The sequence below is a fragment of the Mirounga angustirostris genome, unplaced genomic scaffold (genome assembly GCF_029215605.1).
Source record: "Mirounga angustirostris isolate CCGP_5_RB_7025 unplaced genomic scaffold, mMirAng1.0.hap1 SCAF_9, whole genome shotgun sequence".
NCBI classification, from domain to species: Eukaryota; Metazoa; Chordata; class Mammalia; order Carnivora; family Phocidae; genus Mirounga; species Mirounga angustirostris.
The window spans coordinates 100,461,921-100,477,056 of record NW_026991717.1 but is presented as its reverse complement, the minus strand read 5'-3'; the positions used below and the strand labels follow the sequence as shown (position 1 = coordinate 100,477,056).

General features: G+C 37.7%; 1 protein-coding gene across 1 annotated transcript in view; it reads left to right on the top strand.

Moving 5' to 3' along the window:
• GCH1 (GTP cyclohydrolase 1) overlaps positions 1 to 13,822 on the top strand; it is a 45,284-nt gene extending 31,462 nt beyond the window's left edge. Inside the window, exons 3-6 of the mRNA XM_045900901.3 lie at positions 158 to 213; positions 11,564 to 11,595; positions 12,490 to 12,574; positions 13,528 to 13,822. Of these exons, the coding sequence (XP_045756857.1) occupies positions 158 to 213; positions 11,564 to 11,595; positions 12,490 to 12,574; positions 13,528 to 13,654 (300 nt within the window). The 3' untranslated portion in view covers positions 13,655 to 13,822. The remainder of the gene's footprint in view (positions 1 to 157; positions 214 to 11,563; positions 11,596 to 12,489; positions 12,575 to 13,527) is intronic.
• Positions 13,823 to 15,136: the final 1,314 nt, after the last annotated feature.

Below are 15,136 nucleotides of genomic sequence, written 5' to 3'. Positions count from 1 at the left end.
TCATTTTCTCAGTCTTAATCTATGTATCTTAAAGATACATTTTTCATTGTGTTGAATTACATAATGCATATACTGTATTGTTTCCTTATTTCCTTATTTTGTTTCAAAGAAGCATGGGATTTTCACTTAAGTCGTGATTTCTGTCTCTTCTTTGAAGGTTCACATTGGTTACCTTCCTAACAAGCAAGTCCTTGGCCTCAGCAAACTTGCGAGGTAAGTATGACTGTGTGGTGAATAGGAAAACAGATTTGTAGGACCTGCCCTTATATGGCAAGAATCTCATAAGGCTTTCTTGACTGGTGTGGATCTAACTTGGAAGTCACGTTGCTACTTAAAATTTATGGTTGCAGAGACAAACATATTTGGAGGACCTGAAACACAAATCCCTTTTCTTTTCACCCCTCACTGCCTTCCTCCCATACCTTCCAACCCTCTTCCACCAGCACATCCTTAAAGTCTTAGCTCATACCCTTTTCTGTAGAGCTTTCCTTGACTAGAAAGGATCCGAGGGTGTGTTCAGTCCAGCCCCCATACTTAAGGGTGGTTTAGTTAACTGGTGGGAAGAGGAAACTTGCGCAGGGGTCTCATCGCACTGCACTGTTTTCAGACTTTTAATCAAACTACTGTTGGGGGTCTCAACCCCACTGCACCTGGGTATCTCCGGGCATCTCTCGGGGGTCCTGCAGGGCCATTCATTCACTTCTGGTTTCTTTACCTCTGCAGACACGAGACTGTGCTGTGCCTTTCTTGGCTTTCTCAGCAATATTCTGAAACAATAGTTACTCTCCTATTTCTCTCTTTTCTAATACAGTCTTCTTTCCCATTCTTTCCTGTGGGTTCATGCCTTTTAAAAAATTCCTTTGCTACTATTTTTATTTCAGCTTTAGGAAGGAGAAGTAATGGACAAGTATGGTCATCTATGTTTAACTGGAAATCAACTTGAGGATGTGTTCATATATCTCTGATAGGCTCAGTCACCAATACTTTATTGCCCCTAAATATTCTTTTTTTTTGTAATTTCTTTGTATAGAGTTAGTGAGTCCTGGGTATGGGGAAATGCTAGGAGGTGTGTGTGTGTGTGTGTGTGTGTGTGTGTGTGTGTGTGTTGAGAGAGAATTAAGAACAAAATGAGTGAAGGGCGCCTGGGTGGCTGAGTTGGTTAAGCGTCTGCCTTCAGCTCAGGTCCTGATCCCAGGGTCCTAGGATCGAGCCCCACATCTGGCTCCCTGCTTAGCAGGGGAGTCTGCTCCTCCCTCTCCCTGCTTGTGCTCTCTGTTGTGCACGTTCTCTCTCCCTCACTCTCTCTTAAATAAATAAAATCTTAAAAAATAAAATAATTTTTTTAAAAAAAGAACACAATGAGGGAATAGGTGATGAACATATAGTCAAGTGCCCCTCACCCTTTAAAATAAACCAAGCTAGGTGTGGATAATTTGAGGTTATAGTGACTGTATCAAAATTGGAATAAATGAATCTTTGTGACCAACTAACTATACAATGGCTCTGATGGGTTCCTGCTGCTTCTCCACGTAGACACTGGGATTCACCACAGTCCTGAAATGGTGGTCCAGCTCTTTTTCAGTTCTGTGCTGGAATCTGTAAAAACCACCCTGTCAGCCTGATAGCTGCTCTCCACAGCTCTTCTTTTTACTTTGTTTTCACTTCCACTTTCTCACTCATTTCCTCTGTGGATTAAGGAGAGAGTAGGTAGAGGAGAGAAATTTAACTTCCCTAGTTTCTGACCTCATTCCTGCTCAGCACTCTCTCCATCAGACAGGGCTACTTGGTACCATGAAAAGATGTTTTTATATCATAACTGTAACTGCTTCACTGCAGAAAGGCTCTTAACACAAATTGAGAAACATCTCACCACTTTTCAGTGATCTGTACCCAGTGGCAATGCCAAGGGGTGGCTGAAAAAAGGGTATTGGTGGTGATGGCAGAAAATAATCCTAGTATAATTTCTCTTAGCAACCCCCTCCCTAATAACTTACTCCTAAATGATAAATAAAGTCATGTCAACTGTGAACGGAAGTGTCTTTACTGAAATTGGTTATTCTTACTGTTTTATAAGACGCAGTCTAAGTAAAGTCAGTGTGGTTGCCCTGTAAACCTAGCTTTAGGCACAGCCCTGTGGCATGCTCCCTTCCAGCAAGATTGCTAACTCTATGCTTTTCCTATATGGAAATTCTGGCACTGCTGATGCTTTTAACAGACTGTCCATATGTGAAAGGTATGTAGTGGATAGTTTTCACATTATAAGGAAGCTTGGTAAACCATATTAAGCCTTGGTCTAAATGTAAGTAGCCTTCTCTAGAAGACCATGCTGTGTAGCCCATGGGTAATACTATGGAAATGGATTCTTGAGTAATCCAGTGAGACCTTGGAATAAATGGTAATTTAGGGGTAGAAAGGAATAATCTTTAGTTACTTCCTTTCCTAGTGAAATGGAAAGATCTCTAATAACTAAGCTTTTATGAAACAATACAAAGGAGTTGATTATTAGCATGGGGATTTGTCCTTATGCTAATGGGATTAAAACTTAAAAAAAAAAAAAAAGGAACACTAAACCAAAGAACAGAGTGTATGTTACTTTCAGATATTTGTAAAAAATTTGATTGAAGGATCTATTAAACAGGAAAGAAGGCTAAGATTTTATCCAACCACTTATTTCTTATAAGAAGTAGGAATATTTAGGGAATGAAGAGTAATAAAGAAAGCTGGATGTCTTAGCAAAACTTCACTGCTCATTTTAATCTTGTATGTGAAGTCTGTTATATGCTTGCCTTTAAACGAATGACCTTTCAGTGCCAGGGAAGTCAAATATCAAACAGTAAAGCCTTAAGTAACAAGAAAATGCCAGAAGTGAGTTGATCTGGTTTAACTCTAGTAGAAGTCTAGAGTAAATGTAGTTTGAATAGAAATTCCTTTTGTTGGGGTCCGTGGATGGCTCAGTCAGAGGAGCATGCGACTCTTGATCTCAGGATCATGAGGTCAAGCCCCATGTTGGGTGTAGAGATTACTTAAATAAATCTTAAAAAAATAAAATCTTTAAAAAAGGGTCCTTTTGTTGCTGAAAAGGCATTGAACATATATTCATTTTCTTGCCTTAGAATAACTGAGTGAACATAATTAAATCTTGAATATAGAACTGAAGTGCCTCAGGATAGCCATGGTTAATCTACTTATTGAGCATCGACTGTGAAAGGGTATTGTGTCAGCTACGATGGCTGCTGGAAAGGACACAGCCACTGCCTTCAAGAAGGGTGGACAGTGTGAGGCAGCAGGTACCTCTGAAATGCCTGGTTTGGAGCTCTGAGTTCAGAGGAGCCAATAGGACTGTGGCCTGGCAGGGTTGAAGAGACCGAGAGGTGGAAGGCTGGGCAGAATTCTAAATGAAAGAGAAATTCCTTTAGGTATAGTTAATACATAATAAGCAAAGGCAAATAAGAGGGTAGGCACAAGGCCATATTCCAGTGGATAGGGAGAGATTAATTGGTAGAAATAAGAGATTTAGGCAGGGATGACTGCAAAATAGCTGGAAAGATAGGGTGGGCATTAGATTACAAGGGGAACATTCTTTTTTCCTCTATTATAAAAGTAACATACTTACCAATTAAGCTTAAATACAAATGAGTGAGTAAAGGGAAAGCCTTCCTTTCTATTTCCATTCCTCAACATGAAATCTAGAGATCTCTTGTCTCTTGACTAGAGATTGTCCTTCTGGAAAATTTCTTTGCAAACACAAACACAGAGCTCTTTAAAACTAGCAAAAACTAAACAGAATAAAAAAGGGAGATCATACCCCACATTCTATACTACAACTTGTGCTTTTTGTTTGTTTCTTAATTTTTAATTTTTTTTAAAGTAATTCCAACATGGGGCTCAAACTCACATCCTGAGATCAAGAGTCACATGCCAGGCGCCCCTTGTTGGTATTTTTAATTTAAAAACTTTGAAATCCCTTGGACATCTTTTAGTCCAAAAAGTCTGAGTTCATTTTAATGGCTACATAGTATTTCTTTAATTGTTTAATATAATTCATTTAAACAGTCTTTGATAGAAGTATAGTTTATAGTTTGAGACTATTGTCAAAAAGGGGAAAAATGCTTTTGTGAATATGTTTTATATATTGTAAATTACTGGAATTAAATTGCAGGGTTCAGGGCAGCTGAATTTTTGATATTACCAAATTGCTCTCCAAAAAAAAGCATATCAGTTTATATGGTCAAAGGGTGTGTGTTTCTCCACTTTTGCCAACACTGGGTTTCATCACACTTTTCAATCTTCCCCAAACTGATAAGTGGAAAAAGGTACCTGGTATTTTAATGTATTTTTTTAAAACTTGCATTTCTTTAGTAGAGTTTGAATCCCTATAGAAACGTCCTGCTTTTAGTTAGCTTTGCTAATTTTTCTATTGGATTGCTTATCTTTTTATTACTGATTTGTATGACCTCTTTGAATGTTAAACCAGTTAGGTCAGGTGCTGCAAATAATTTTTCCAGGCTTGTCATTTGTCTTCTGATTTTGTTTTAAAATATCATTTTTCCACAAAGGAGTTTTAAAACTTTCATGTAGTCATAAACTCATGTTTTTGGGTTATTTTTATGGTCTTATTTTTATGTTTAACTCTTTGCTCCATCTGGAATGTATTTTGGTGCAAGGAGTGAGAAAGAATCCATCCATTGCCATTGTATGCTCACTGACCTCCTGCAGCACCCCCATTTCCCTCCTGTTACCATGCTGCCTTCTTGCCATCTTTGCTGCCACTCTCTGCTGGGCCTTTCTTATGTTCTTTATGCATTATAAAACTCTGAACTCCTCCTTGTCTCTGATCTCTCAGTGTCTTTAAATCTGTTCTCATACACTGCTAGGATGTACTTTCTAAAGTGTGGATTTGATGATGCTGCTCCTTCGTAGCTCCCCATAGCTTTTAAGATAAAGTTCAGACTCCTTACTTTAGCTGAAAAGTCCCACTGTGGTCCACCTCCACCTCCTGCTGCTTTTTGCTCTTTGCTCTAACCATAGTTGAGACTTTGCAGCCTGGTGATAAGTCAAGTTATATGAAGACATCAAAAATACCATTAAGATTTGCAAGGGTTAAATTATACCATCCACCTGCAAAGGAGCTACCAGATAACTTTCCTAGTTGCCAGAGGAGGAAAAAGAGGAGAGAAAGCATAATGCAACAAAGGAAACAGAGGACCTAGCATAGATTTTATAAGACCAATAAGTGGGCAATTCAGATAAGATGTCTACTTAAATCCAACACCTAATTATGTCCCCTTTATTAAAAAAAATTATAAAAGTTAAAAATAGAAAGGAAAATTTATCAAAGGAGACAAGATTGGCCCTCTTATATTGAGGAACTTTGTATAATAAAAGTGGTCATGAATCTTTTTTAAATTTTTTGGTCAAATTGGTTCAAAACAGAAAACAGGAAGTGGACTAAATGCATAGAGAAACTGACAAACCTGAAAGAAGTGAGTGGAACACTAATTACCTCTCAGTGTTGGTCACACACTCTACTGACTGAGCCAGCCAGGTGCCCCCCAAAACCATTTAAAACTAGCAAAAACTAAACAGAATAAAAAAGGGATGGGCAAAAATTTATACAAAACACAGTAATAGGATTTTGGCCAAAAGGCAAACTTTAACTTAAAAAAAAAAAAAAAAAAGAATAGGCGATTGTGTAACAAGAATAGTTGAAATTAATACAAAACTATTTTTAAAAATGAGCTTTTTGGAAGTTAAAGTTCTTTTAAATTCCTTTGATATGATAGGCAATCATATCAAATAACCTTAATAAATAAAGTTAAGGGATACAAATTAATATGCAAAAGTTAGTTGTGTTTCTACACATTAATAACAAACTGTCAGAGAAATTAAGAAAACAATCCTATTTACAATTGCACCAATACTTAGGAATAAATTTTAGCAAACAGGTGAAAGATCTGTACACTGAAAACTATAAGACATTAAATGAGAGAAATTGAAGAAGATACAAATAGATATCTCATGTTCTTGGATTAGAAGAATTAATACTGATTAAATGTCCATACTACCTAAAGAAATCTACAGATTCAATGCAATCCCTCTCAAAATTTCAATGGTGTTTTTCACAGAAATAGAAACAACAATCCTAAAATTTGTATGGAACCACAAAGGACCCCGAATAGTCAAAGCCATCCTGAGAAAAACCAAAAAAGCTGGAGACTTCACACTTTCTAATTTCAAACTAAATTACAAAGCTGTAATAATCAAAACAGAATGGCATTGCCATATAAATAGATACATAGACCAGTGGAATGGAATAGAGAGCTCAGAAATAAACCCATGCATATATGGCCAATTAATTTATGACAAAGGAAGAATAAGGGAAGGATAGTATCTTTAATAAATGGTTTTGGGGGGCACCTGGTTGGCTCAGTCAGTAGAGCGTGTGACTAAGCTGATGTAGTTGACTCTTTGGTTCATGAGTTTGGCCCCACATTCGATGTAGAGATTACTAAAAAATAAACTTGGGGCACCTGGGTGGGTCAGTTGGTTAAGCATCTGCCTTCAGCTCAGGTCATGATCCCAGGGTCCTGGGATAGAGCCCTGCGTAGGGCTCCCTGCTCAGTGGGGAGCCTGCTTCTCCCTCTGCCTGCTACTCTCCCTGCTTGTGCACTTGCTCACTCACTCTCAAATAAATAAAATTTAAAAATAAATAAAACTTAAAAACTGGACTCCCTTCATATACTATACACAAAAATCGACTTAAAAAGTGATTGAATATAAGACCTGAAACCATAAAACTAGAAGAAAACATAGGGGGTAAACTTCTTGACATTAGTCTTGATGATGATTTGACACCAAACATAAAAGCAACAAAATAAAAAATAAACAAGTGGGACTACATCAAACTAAAATGCCTCTTCATAGCAAAGGAAACCATCAACAAAATGAAAAGGCAACCTACAGAAGGGAGAAAATATTTGCAAATCACCTATCTGGTAAGGGGTTAATGTGCAAATATATAAAGAACTCGTACAACTCAATAGCAAAGCATCAATCCAATTAAAAAATAGGCAGAGGAACTGAATAGACATTTTTCCAAAGAAGATATACAGATGCCCAACAGATACATGAAAAGGTGCTTAATTTCATTAATTGCATTAGGGAAATGCAAATCAAAACCACAATGAGATATCACCGCACAACTATTAGAATGGCTACAGTACTATCAAAAAGACAATGTAAGTTCTGGTGGGGCTGTGGAAAAAAGGGAACCCTTGTACACTATTGGTAGGAATGTAAATTGATGCAGCCTCTATGGAAAACAGTATGGAGAGTCCTCAAAAGATTAAAAATAGAACTAGCATATGATCCAGCAATCCTAATTCTGGGTATATATCCAGAGGAAGTGAAGATAGGATATTAAAGAAATAGCTCTACTCCGATGTTCATTGTTCTCACTGGGGGGAAAAAAGATAAATATGTGAGGTGATGGGTGTATTAATTAACTAGATGGGGGATTTTTTTCCCCAATGTATACGTATGTTAGATCACAATGTACACTTTGTCTTTAAAATCTTTGTCAATTATACCTCAGTAAAGCTGAAATTTTTAAAAAACCTGTGCTTTGGAAATAAATTTATAGCCACAAACGCTTTCATTATTGAATAAGAAACCCAACAAATAAACTAAACATTCAATATTTTTTTTTAAAGAAAAAGCAAGCTTAATAGGACAAATAGGAAAGAAGTAAGAAAAATAAAATGATTAAATTAGAAAATTTAAAAAAGAATAGAAAACATAAATCCCAAAGATCATATACCATAGATTGCTTAGCAGTCTGATTGAGAGGAGAAATACACCTAGAAATGAGAGGCTATGTAACCAGAAATATGCTTTAGAAACTTTAAATCTTTATGAATAAGTTTAAAAAGATGGAGAGAGAAGGGAATGAGCCAAGAGTTGGAAAACTTGGATAAATTAGTAGCCATTGGAAAAAGTCAAATTAATGTTGGGAGTGGGGTGGTAGGGAAAGGGGTGGATGATCAATTTAATAGACAACCTCCAAGTAACCACTAATTCCAGTGTTGTTTAAATTATTCAAGAGCATGGAAAAACCTGAAAAGCTACACAATTAATTTGATGAAGCTGCCTGTCTCTGACAAAAGTCTGATAAAACTAGCATTTAAAAAGGTGATAGACTAATCCCACTTATGAATATATTTGAAAAATCCTAAATATTAACTCCTACTTTAACAGGTTCAAGTACTGTTTCCATCATGACCCAGGGAGATTTATTCCAAGAATACAGAAATGGCTTAGATTAAAATTAAGAACTACTGATTCTGGGACTATGGTAAACTAGATAGTAATGATATCCCTCCTAGTATAGCTTACTAAGATAGAATGTGTATGAACATTTCAAACGTTGGGGAAAATGTAAGGCAGTTCCAGTGAGAATTCACAAGAATTAGTCAGCACTGGAGTCAAAGGCAGGGTTCTGTCCTCCTATTCCACCCCAAATTGGGAGAGATATTACCTGTTAGCTTTGTTCTGGGGAGAGCAGGAAAAAGAACACATAGCCATGTATTCACAAGGGTTTAGGCTCAGAATTCACATCACCATGTTTGATCTTCAGAAAACCCAGGGCAATAATTAAAAATGTTGCCAAGGAGGTAGCCTTTTAGCACCCAGCAGAAACAAGTGCTCATTCTCTGATGCACTTTTATTTTGGCTTCAGAGAATTCCCACAAATGATATTCCAAGGAGCATGAATTCACCAAAAGTAAAAGAAAAGCCACCATGAGTCAGAGTCAGCTGAAACAAATGGCCAAAGAGGGCAGAGGCTGGAGCTAATAGACACAGAACATACAACAAATATGTTAGAAAATAAGAATCCTGAGGGACGCCTGGGTGCCTCTTGATTTCGGCTCAGGTCATGATCTCAGGGTCATGAGATCGAACCCCATGTCTGGCTCCACACAGTGGGGAGTCTGCTTGGGATTCTCCCTCCCCCCACCTCTCTCTTTAAAAATAAATAAATAAATCTTTAAAAAAAAGAATACAGAAAGTTTGGCAAAGGAATAAACTTTTAGAATTAGACTGGGAAAAAAAGGACCAAATAAAATCTCGAAAAAAAAGTGAAAATTGGATTTGAAGCCCAATACAGTCACATTTCTGGGTGGCTCAGTCAGTTAAGCATCAGACTCTTGATTTCAGCTCAGGTCATGATCTCAGGGTCTTGGGATCAAGCCCCGCATCCAGCTCCACACTCAGTGGGGAATCTGCTTGAGGATTCTCTCTCTCCTTCTCCCTTTGCCTCTCCCCCGGCTCGTGTGCTCTCTCTCTCTCAAATAAATAAATACAAATAAATACAAAAAGATCGACAGCAGCTTAGACACAGCCAAAAATAGTGAACTGGAAGAAAGGTCTGAAGCAATTGTATTCAGAGCTAGGTGGAAAATATGGGTGAGAACGTAAGAGATGTGGAAGACTGAGGAGGTCAAATGTATCCTTAATTGAAATTCCTGGAGGTAACAGAGGCCATGGGGTAGGTGCAATATTAGAGAAGGTGATGGCTGAAAATGTTTCTGAAGCACGTGCAAAAAAATCAGTCTTTAGATTTAGGAACCTGAATGAATCCCAAACAACACAAAAAATTAAATCCCCACCTGGACACAACATAGAAAACCTCAGAGTACACATAATGAAATATCATAAAAGCAGCTGCAGAGAAAACATTACCTACAAGGTAACAGCAATTAGACTGATGATTGTTTGCCAATGGCAATATTAAAAGGCAGATGAGGTTCACCTGGGTGGCTCAGATGGTTAAGTGTCTGCCTTCGGCTCAGGTCATGATCCCAGGGTCCTGGGATCGAGCCCTGCATCGGGCTCCCTGCTCCGCAGGAAGCCTGCTTCTCCCTCTCCCACTCTCCCTGCTTGTGTTCCCTCTCTCTGTGTGTCTCTCTCTGTCAAATAAATAAATTTTAAAAGTCTTAAAAAAAAAGGGCAGATGAATATTAGTGTTAAATTAGAACTCTTTTCAACAACTACCTCTCAACACATTATCTTAAAGAAAGAGGGCCAAATAGTTTTTTTTTTTAAATTCAGGGAAGCTATATGATTATCTTTAATGCTGAGAAGACAGAAATTCAACGCCTTCTGCTTACTTGAAAATGAAAACCGAATAAACCAGGAATAAATTATAAACTCTCTAAGCATAGGGACCCTGTTCATCACATAATCATATACGTAGAAGGCACTCAATAAAGATCTGTGTGAATGGCCTTTCTTTGACCTGAGAGTGGCTATTTACCAGCAACCGGCAGGTATCATCGATGATAGTAAAATGTTACAGGCATTCCTATTAAAGTATAGAGCAAAATATGAGTGCCCAGTATTGCCACTATTGTCTAATGTACCTGAAATTCTACTTGAGAGAACGAAATGATGACTATGAGAAGGAAGACATTACTAATTTTTAAATCAATGGCATCTCTTATTCATACAACAGAAATTAATCACCTGGAAAGCTATGAGAAGTCATATATAGAGATTTGACCTAGAAGAAATAAGGCATATTTCCTATCCAGGAGCTTGAACATCATCCTTCCTCAGGTTTTTGTTCAAAATCAAAAATATATAATTGTATTCATCCAATGGTATAAACCAACCAGAAACATGAAGAAGAATCAGGGTGGCTCCTGCCTTCAGTTTGAGTGGTAAACAGAGCAGCGTATTTTGGCTATAATGGGTATAAAGGAGCAACTTTTCAATTTTATCTGAGCATTATAGTGGGGGGGAGTGGGGCCGTGGGAAAGAGCCATAAAATGCCTCCTAGGTGAAGTGATCCTTAAATTGAGTCCAAATTCATGACTAAAAGGCCACGTTTTAAAGAAAAGATCCTTAATGTGAATTGTTATCCTCGAATAGGTAATTCATGTGGCCATCTTTACATTTCACGACTAGAGTGAAAGATGTTGAAAGGGGAAAATCCGTCACTTGACAGATTGTGTTATAAGCCAAGATCAGGAGGTTTTTATTTTGGGGAGTTAATCATACCGAGTGCTTATATAGATGTAGCTTATAAAGAGATGTCTGAAGTCTGTTCAGTTCTAATCTGATTATCCTAATAGGTTTAGTGGGTACAGTAGTTGACAATGGCCTGCTATTAATTAACAAATAGTCTTTTTATTTTTAACTTGAACTTGAAGCTCTGATTAAACAATATGATTAATTAGAACACTTGAGACTTGGCCTGAAATTGATGACTTCGGACCTCTAAAATCATTGTGTTTTTCCTAAGCGAATATGCACATAATTCTCTCTCTCTCTTTGGGGACATAGGGAACTGCCACTCTGTGTCATACTTGATGGTTTCCTCAGGACCCTCCCACTTCTCATTTCCATGTAGTTTTTGTATCTTTCCTCCTCTTAGAAGCATTAATCTCCTGCCCACACCCTACAATTGCTTCGATAAAGTCCTTTTGGTCTTTTGAGGAAGGCTTGCCAATTCCACTTCAAACAAATTTATGATTAACTAAAACAATTCTTTCTTTTCTAGGATTGTAGAAATCTATAGTAGACGATTACAAGGTAAACTTTTAAACTTTTATTTACAGAAAAACTTTGTTTTTCTTAAGGAAAAAGTATTTTTTGTTGTTCTCATTACACATGTAATACATATGACTTACCAAAGTCAAAACCTCATAGGAATATAACCTAGAAAGGGAAAGTCTGCAGTATTTCAAGCCTCCAGAAGAAATCATTGTTGTATTTGCACATTCCTTCATATTTTGTGCATCTACCAACATTTTAAAATCAATTTATTATATTTTTAAATGGGCTCATATTGTATGTAATGGGCTTCACTTTTTTCCCCTATTTTTTTTTTCACTTAACAAATCAAACATTTTTTTCCCACATGCATGTAACTATCTTATTCATTTTGCTGGCTGTTTAGCATTCCATTGTACGGCTGTGCTGGGGCTTGATTTAACCAATCCCTGCTCTAATAGGTAGTTGAAAATTTTGTCAGTTTTCAAATAGATGCGATGCTGCCGTGAACACTTTAATATGTTTTCAAAGGCGAATTTTTTATTCAGCACAGGGACTGCATTGTTTAGGTTAGATTCTTGGTTTTCAGCTTTACATACAATTCAATAATTGGGTTTAGTGCTCTTGTTAATCCTGTCGCGAGCTATTTATTCATCTGCATGGAGGTGCTTGTCATCAGTTGGTCTTCCGCACGCCTAAGAGACAGTTGTCATTCTTACCCACTCCCTGCAGTGGTGCTGACCTGCAGATGAGGGAATGGAACAGCTGTCTCCTGTGGGCGGCAGACAAAGCAAACTGGTAAAAGCTGGTGTGTCTTGGTTCTGATGCCTCACAGAAGTCTGCTTTTTAAGATTCCAAATATTCTAAAGACAATGAATATTCTAAAGACCGCTGCGTCAGACTCTTCAACGGAGCTTCTTGTCACCCCCACAGTTCAAGAGCGGCTGACGAAACAAATTGCCGTAGCAATCACAGAAGCCTTGCGGCCTGCTGGAGTTGGGGTGGTGGTTGAAGCAACGTAAGTCCATATTTGTCCTTAATGATGTCATCGTGGTGCACGGAAATGGTATTTAGTGCTGCTCTGTTTTTCCAGCACCAGGTGATGCCACATCATCGACACTGTCACGTTTTCTGTCTCTGACCTGAAGCTTTCTTTTTTTTTTTTTTTTACCTCTTGCATTTGCTGTGTGGCCGATACAGGAACCAGAGTACGGGAGACTGGTTTTGTTTTGTTTTCAATGGGGATGGTGGGGGTGTCGGGAGTCATCAGTCTAAGCGTGGTGATTTGTGCAACCAGTAGCATTTTATGTCTTCTCTTGATTTCTTCTTTGGCTCTTTGTTGCTCCAAGCAGACTTTTCCTAATATTTTGTCACACATTTTAAAAAATGGAGCTAAAACTGGGTCTAAAGGGCACCTGAAGAAACTTCTTTAAGTTAGAATGAATGATGAGAATTGCACACATCTTGTCCATTCTTCTGACATGACATGAGCTCTGTGCAGTGCAGGCTGTCCAGCTTCACCAGGTTGCTTACACGCACTGGGATCACTGTTCCCTGGATTCTGCCTGGTTACACCAGCATACTTCAGTATTTCTCCAAATACCTAAGCTAATATTGTGCTGTTTGGGTCCTACAGATGGAGCAGGTGAGAATTCTGAATTTCTTTTTATCCAGAAGTTGTTTTTATTTCTGTGGACCCCTTGTATTATTTTCACCTAGGAAGAAAATTCCCTTGTTTCCCCTTCTGCTAGATGCATCAAAGATTCAACCACTGCTAAGAATAAGAGCTATATGACTAAGAAACATAAATAAAAGTTTTCGGTCACATTTGTCTAAGAAGTGATCTTTGGATCAGTTGGTAGCTGTGAACTCAGTATAATCAGATTTAATTTTTTGGCCTGCTTTTGACTTTAAAAACCAAACCAGCAACTGTCTATTTCTTTAAGCCACCTCTGTTGTCTTGTTTTGTAGACACATGTGTATGGTAATGCGAGGGGTACAGAAAATGAACAGCAAAACTGTGACCAGCACGATGTTGGGTGTGTTCCGGGAAGACCCAAAGACTCGGGAAGAGTTTCTAACTCTCATTAAGAGCTGAACTTCAGTGTGTGTCGTGTGCTTTGAGGATCGTGTCACTAATAGCGTTGTTTGGTCTTAATTGTTTGTACATTCCATTTTCAATTGTTAACAGATGTGAACTTTATTCCTTGTCACTAATGGTGTTTAATAATTATTTATAGCAAATCAAATAAAAATAATTAACAAAGGGGTGAGCCCTCTACTTTCTTCTTGCCACCTTTTAGTGGTAACTTTCAAGGAAACTGCCCATAGTGTAAGTTACATGCACAAAACCACTGCCATTTGGATAACCTTGAGGGTGCTGGGAAGGAAGAAAAATACAAGTATTTTGTTCAAATACTATGGTAATTGGGTTCATAAGCATAGGAATGTTGGGAATGGGGGAAAACTATGGCCAATATACTATCCCCCCAAATGGTGTAGTGCTTAAAATAATTTTTGTACACTGTGCAGCATCACTCTGCAAACTCAGAGTCCAACAGGTTTCACTTTAATCACATTTATTAAACTGCCAGGGCACTTTATTTTTTATATATTTATTTTTTGACTATCCAGTTGTAACGTTAGTCACCAAAGGCAGGTGGTGGAATATCTGTTTTTGATTTTGTGAGTTAAAAAGGCACATTTCCACTTTCTATTCTTTTTTTAAATTCAAGTACAGGGAATTAGTTCCTATTGTTTACAAGTGTATTCTCATGTCAACACACAGGGATTTAGGCATTTAACTCTCTGTGCCTTGATGAGAATATCACACCACTGAGAGTGTAGGTATCTTGGCCTTTTTTTAAAAGCCATTATTCTATGAGACTTAAGTACTGACCCTGCAAATAACTAGTCCTCACTGTTTTACCTTTAGGAGTTTCTTGCAAGCTTACTTTGTGTATTCCTTGGAGATGCCTCAAAACTTTTTTTTTTTTTATCTTAACAAATATTTTTCTAAGTATTTCCAGAAACTTTTGAGAATGTCCATCATTTTCAGGTCTGCAGAACCATAGCTTCTGTGAATAGGAAAGCATGCAGAATGAACTGTGGACTGCATTGTGAGTGATATCCAATGTTCAATAAAAGCTACATTATTGGTATCTGTGAAAATGTACTGTAATTTTCTGGAATTACTAGAAATTATTGGAAGCCACCATACTGGTTCCTCTTGTGCTCCATATGGGTCTTGTCTTCAGCGTAACTGTTTAAGTGGTATACAGGTCTTCTTGTCCAGGAAGCTGTTGCCTTATTAATGACTCAAAATTTCCTCCACTGGGGCAGTCTGGGCCAAATTAAAATAAACAAACAAAAAAACCCAACTTCCCTGCAAAAACAAAACCACAGTCATTCCATGGAAAAGTCTCTTATTTAGTTGACATTGTGCTCTTCAAATTTATTCCATTACCTTAAGAAGAATTAACTACAGTGATTACTATAACCTTGAGAGTCCTGTCTCTGCCATTTTGATGTCATTTGCCTTATGATGGGACAAGATGGCGGAAGTGCTGTTTTTTTAAAA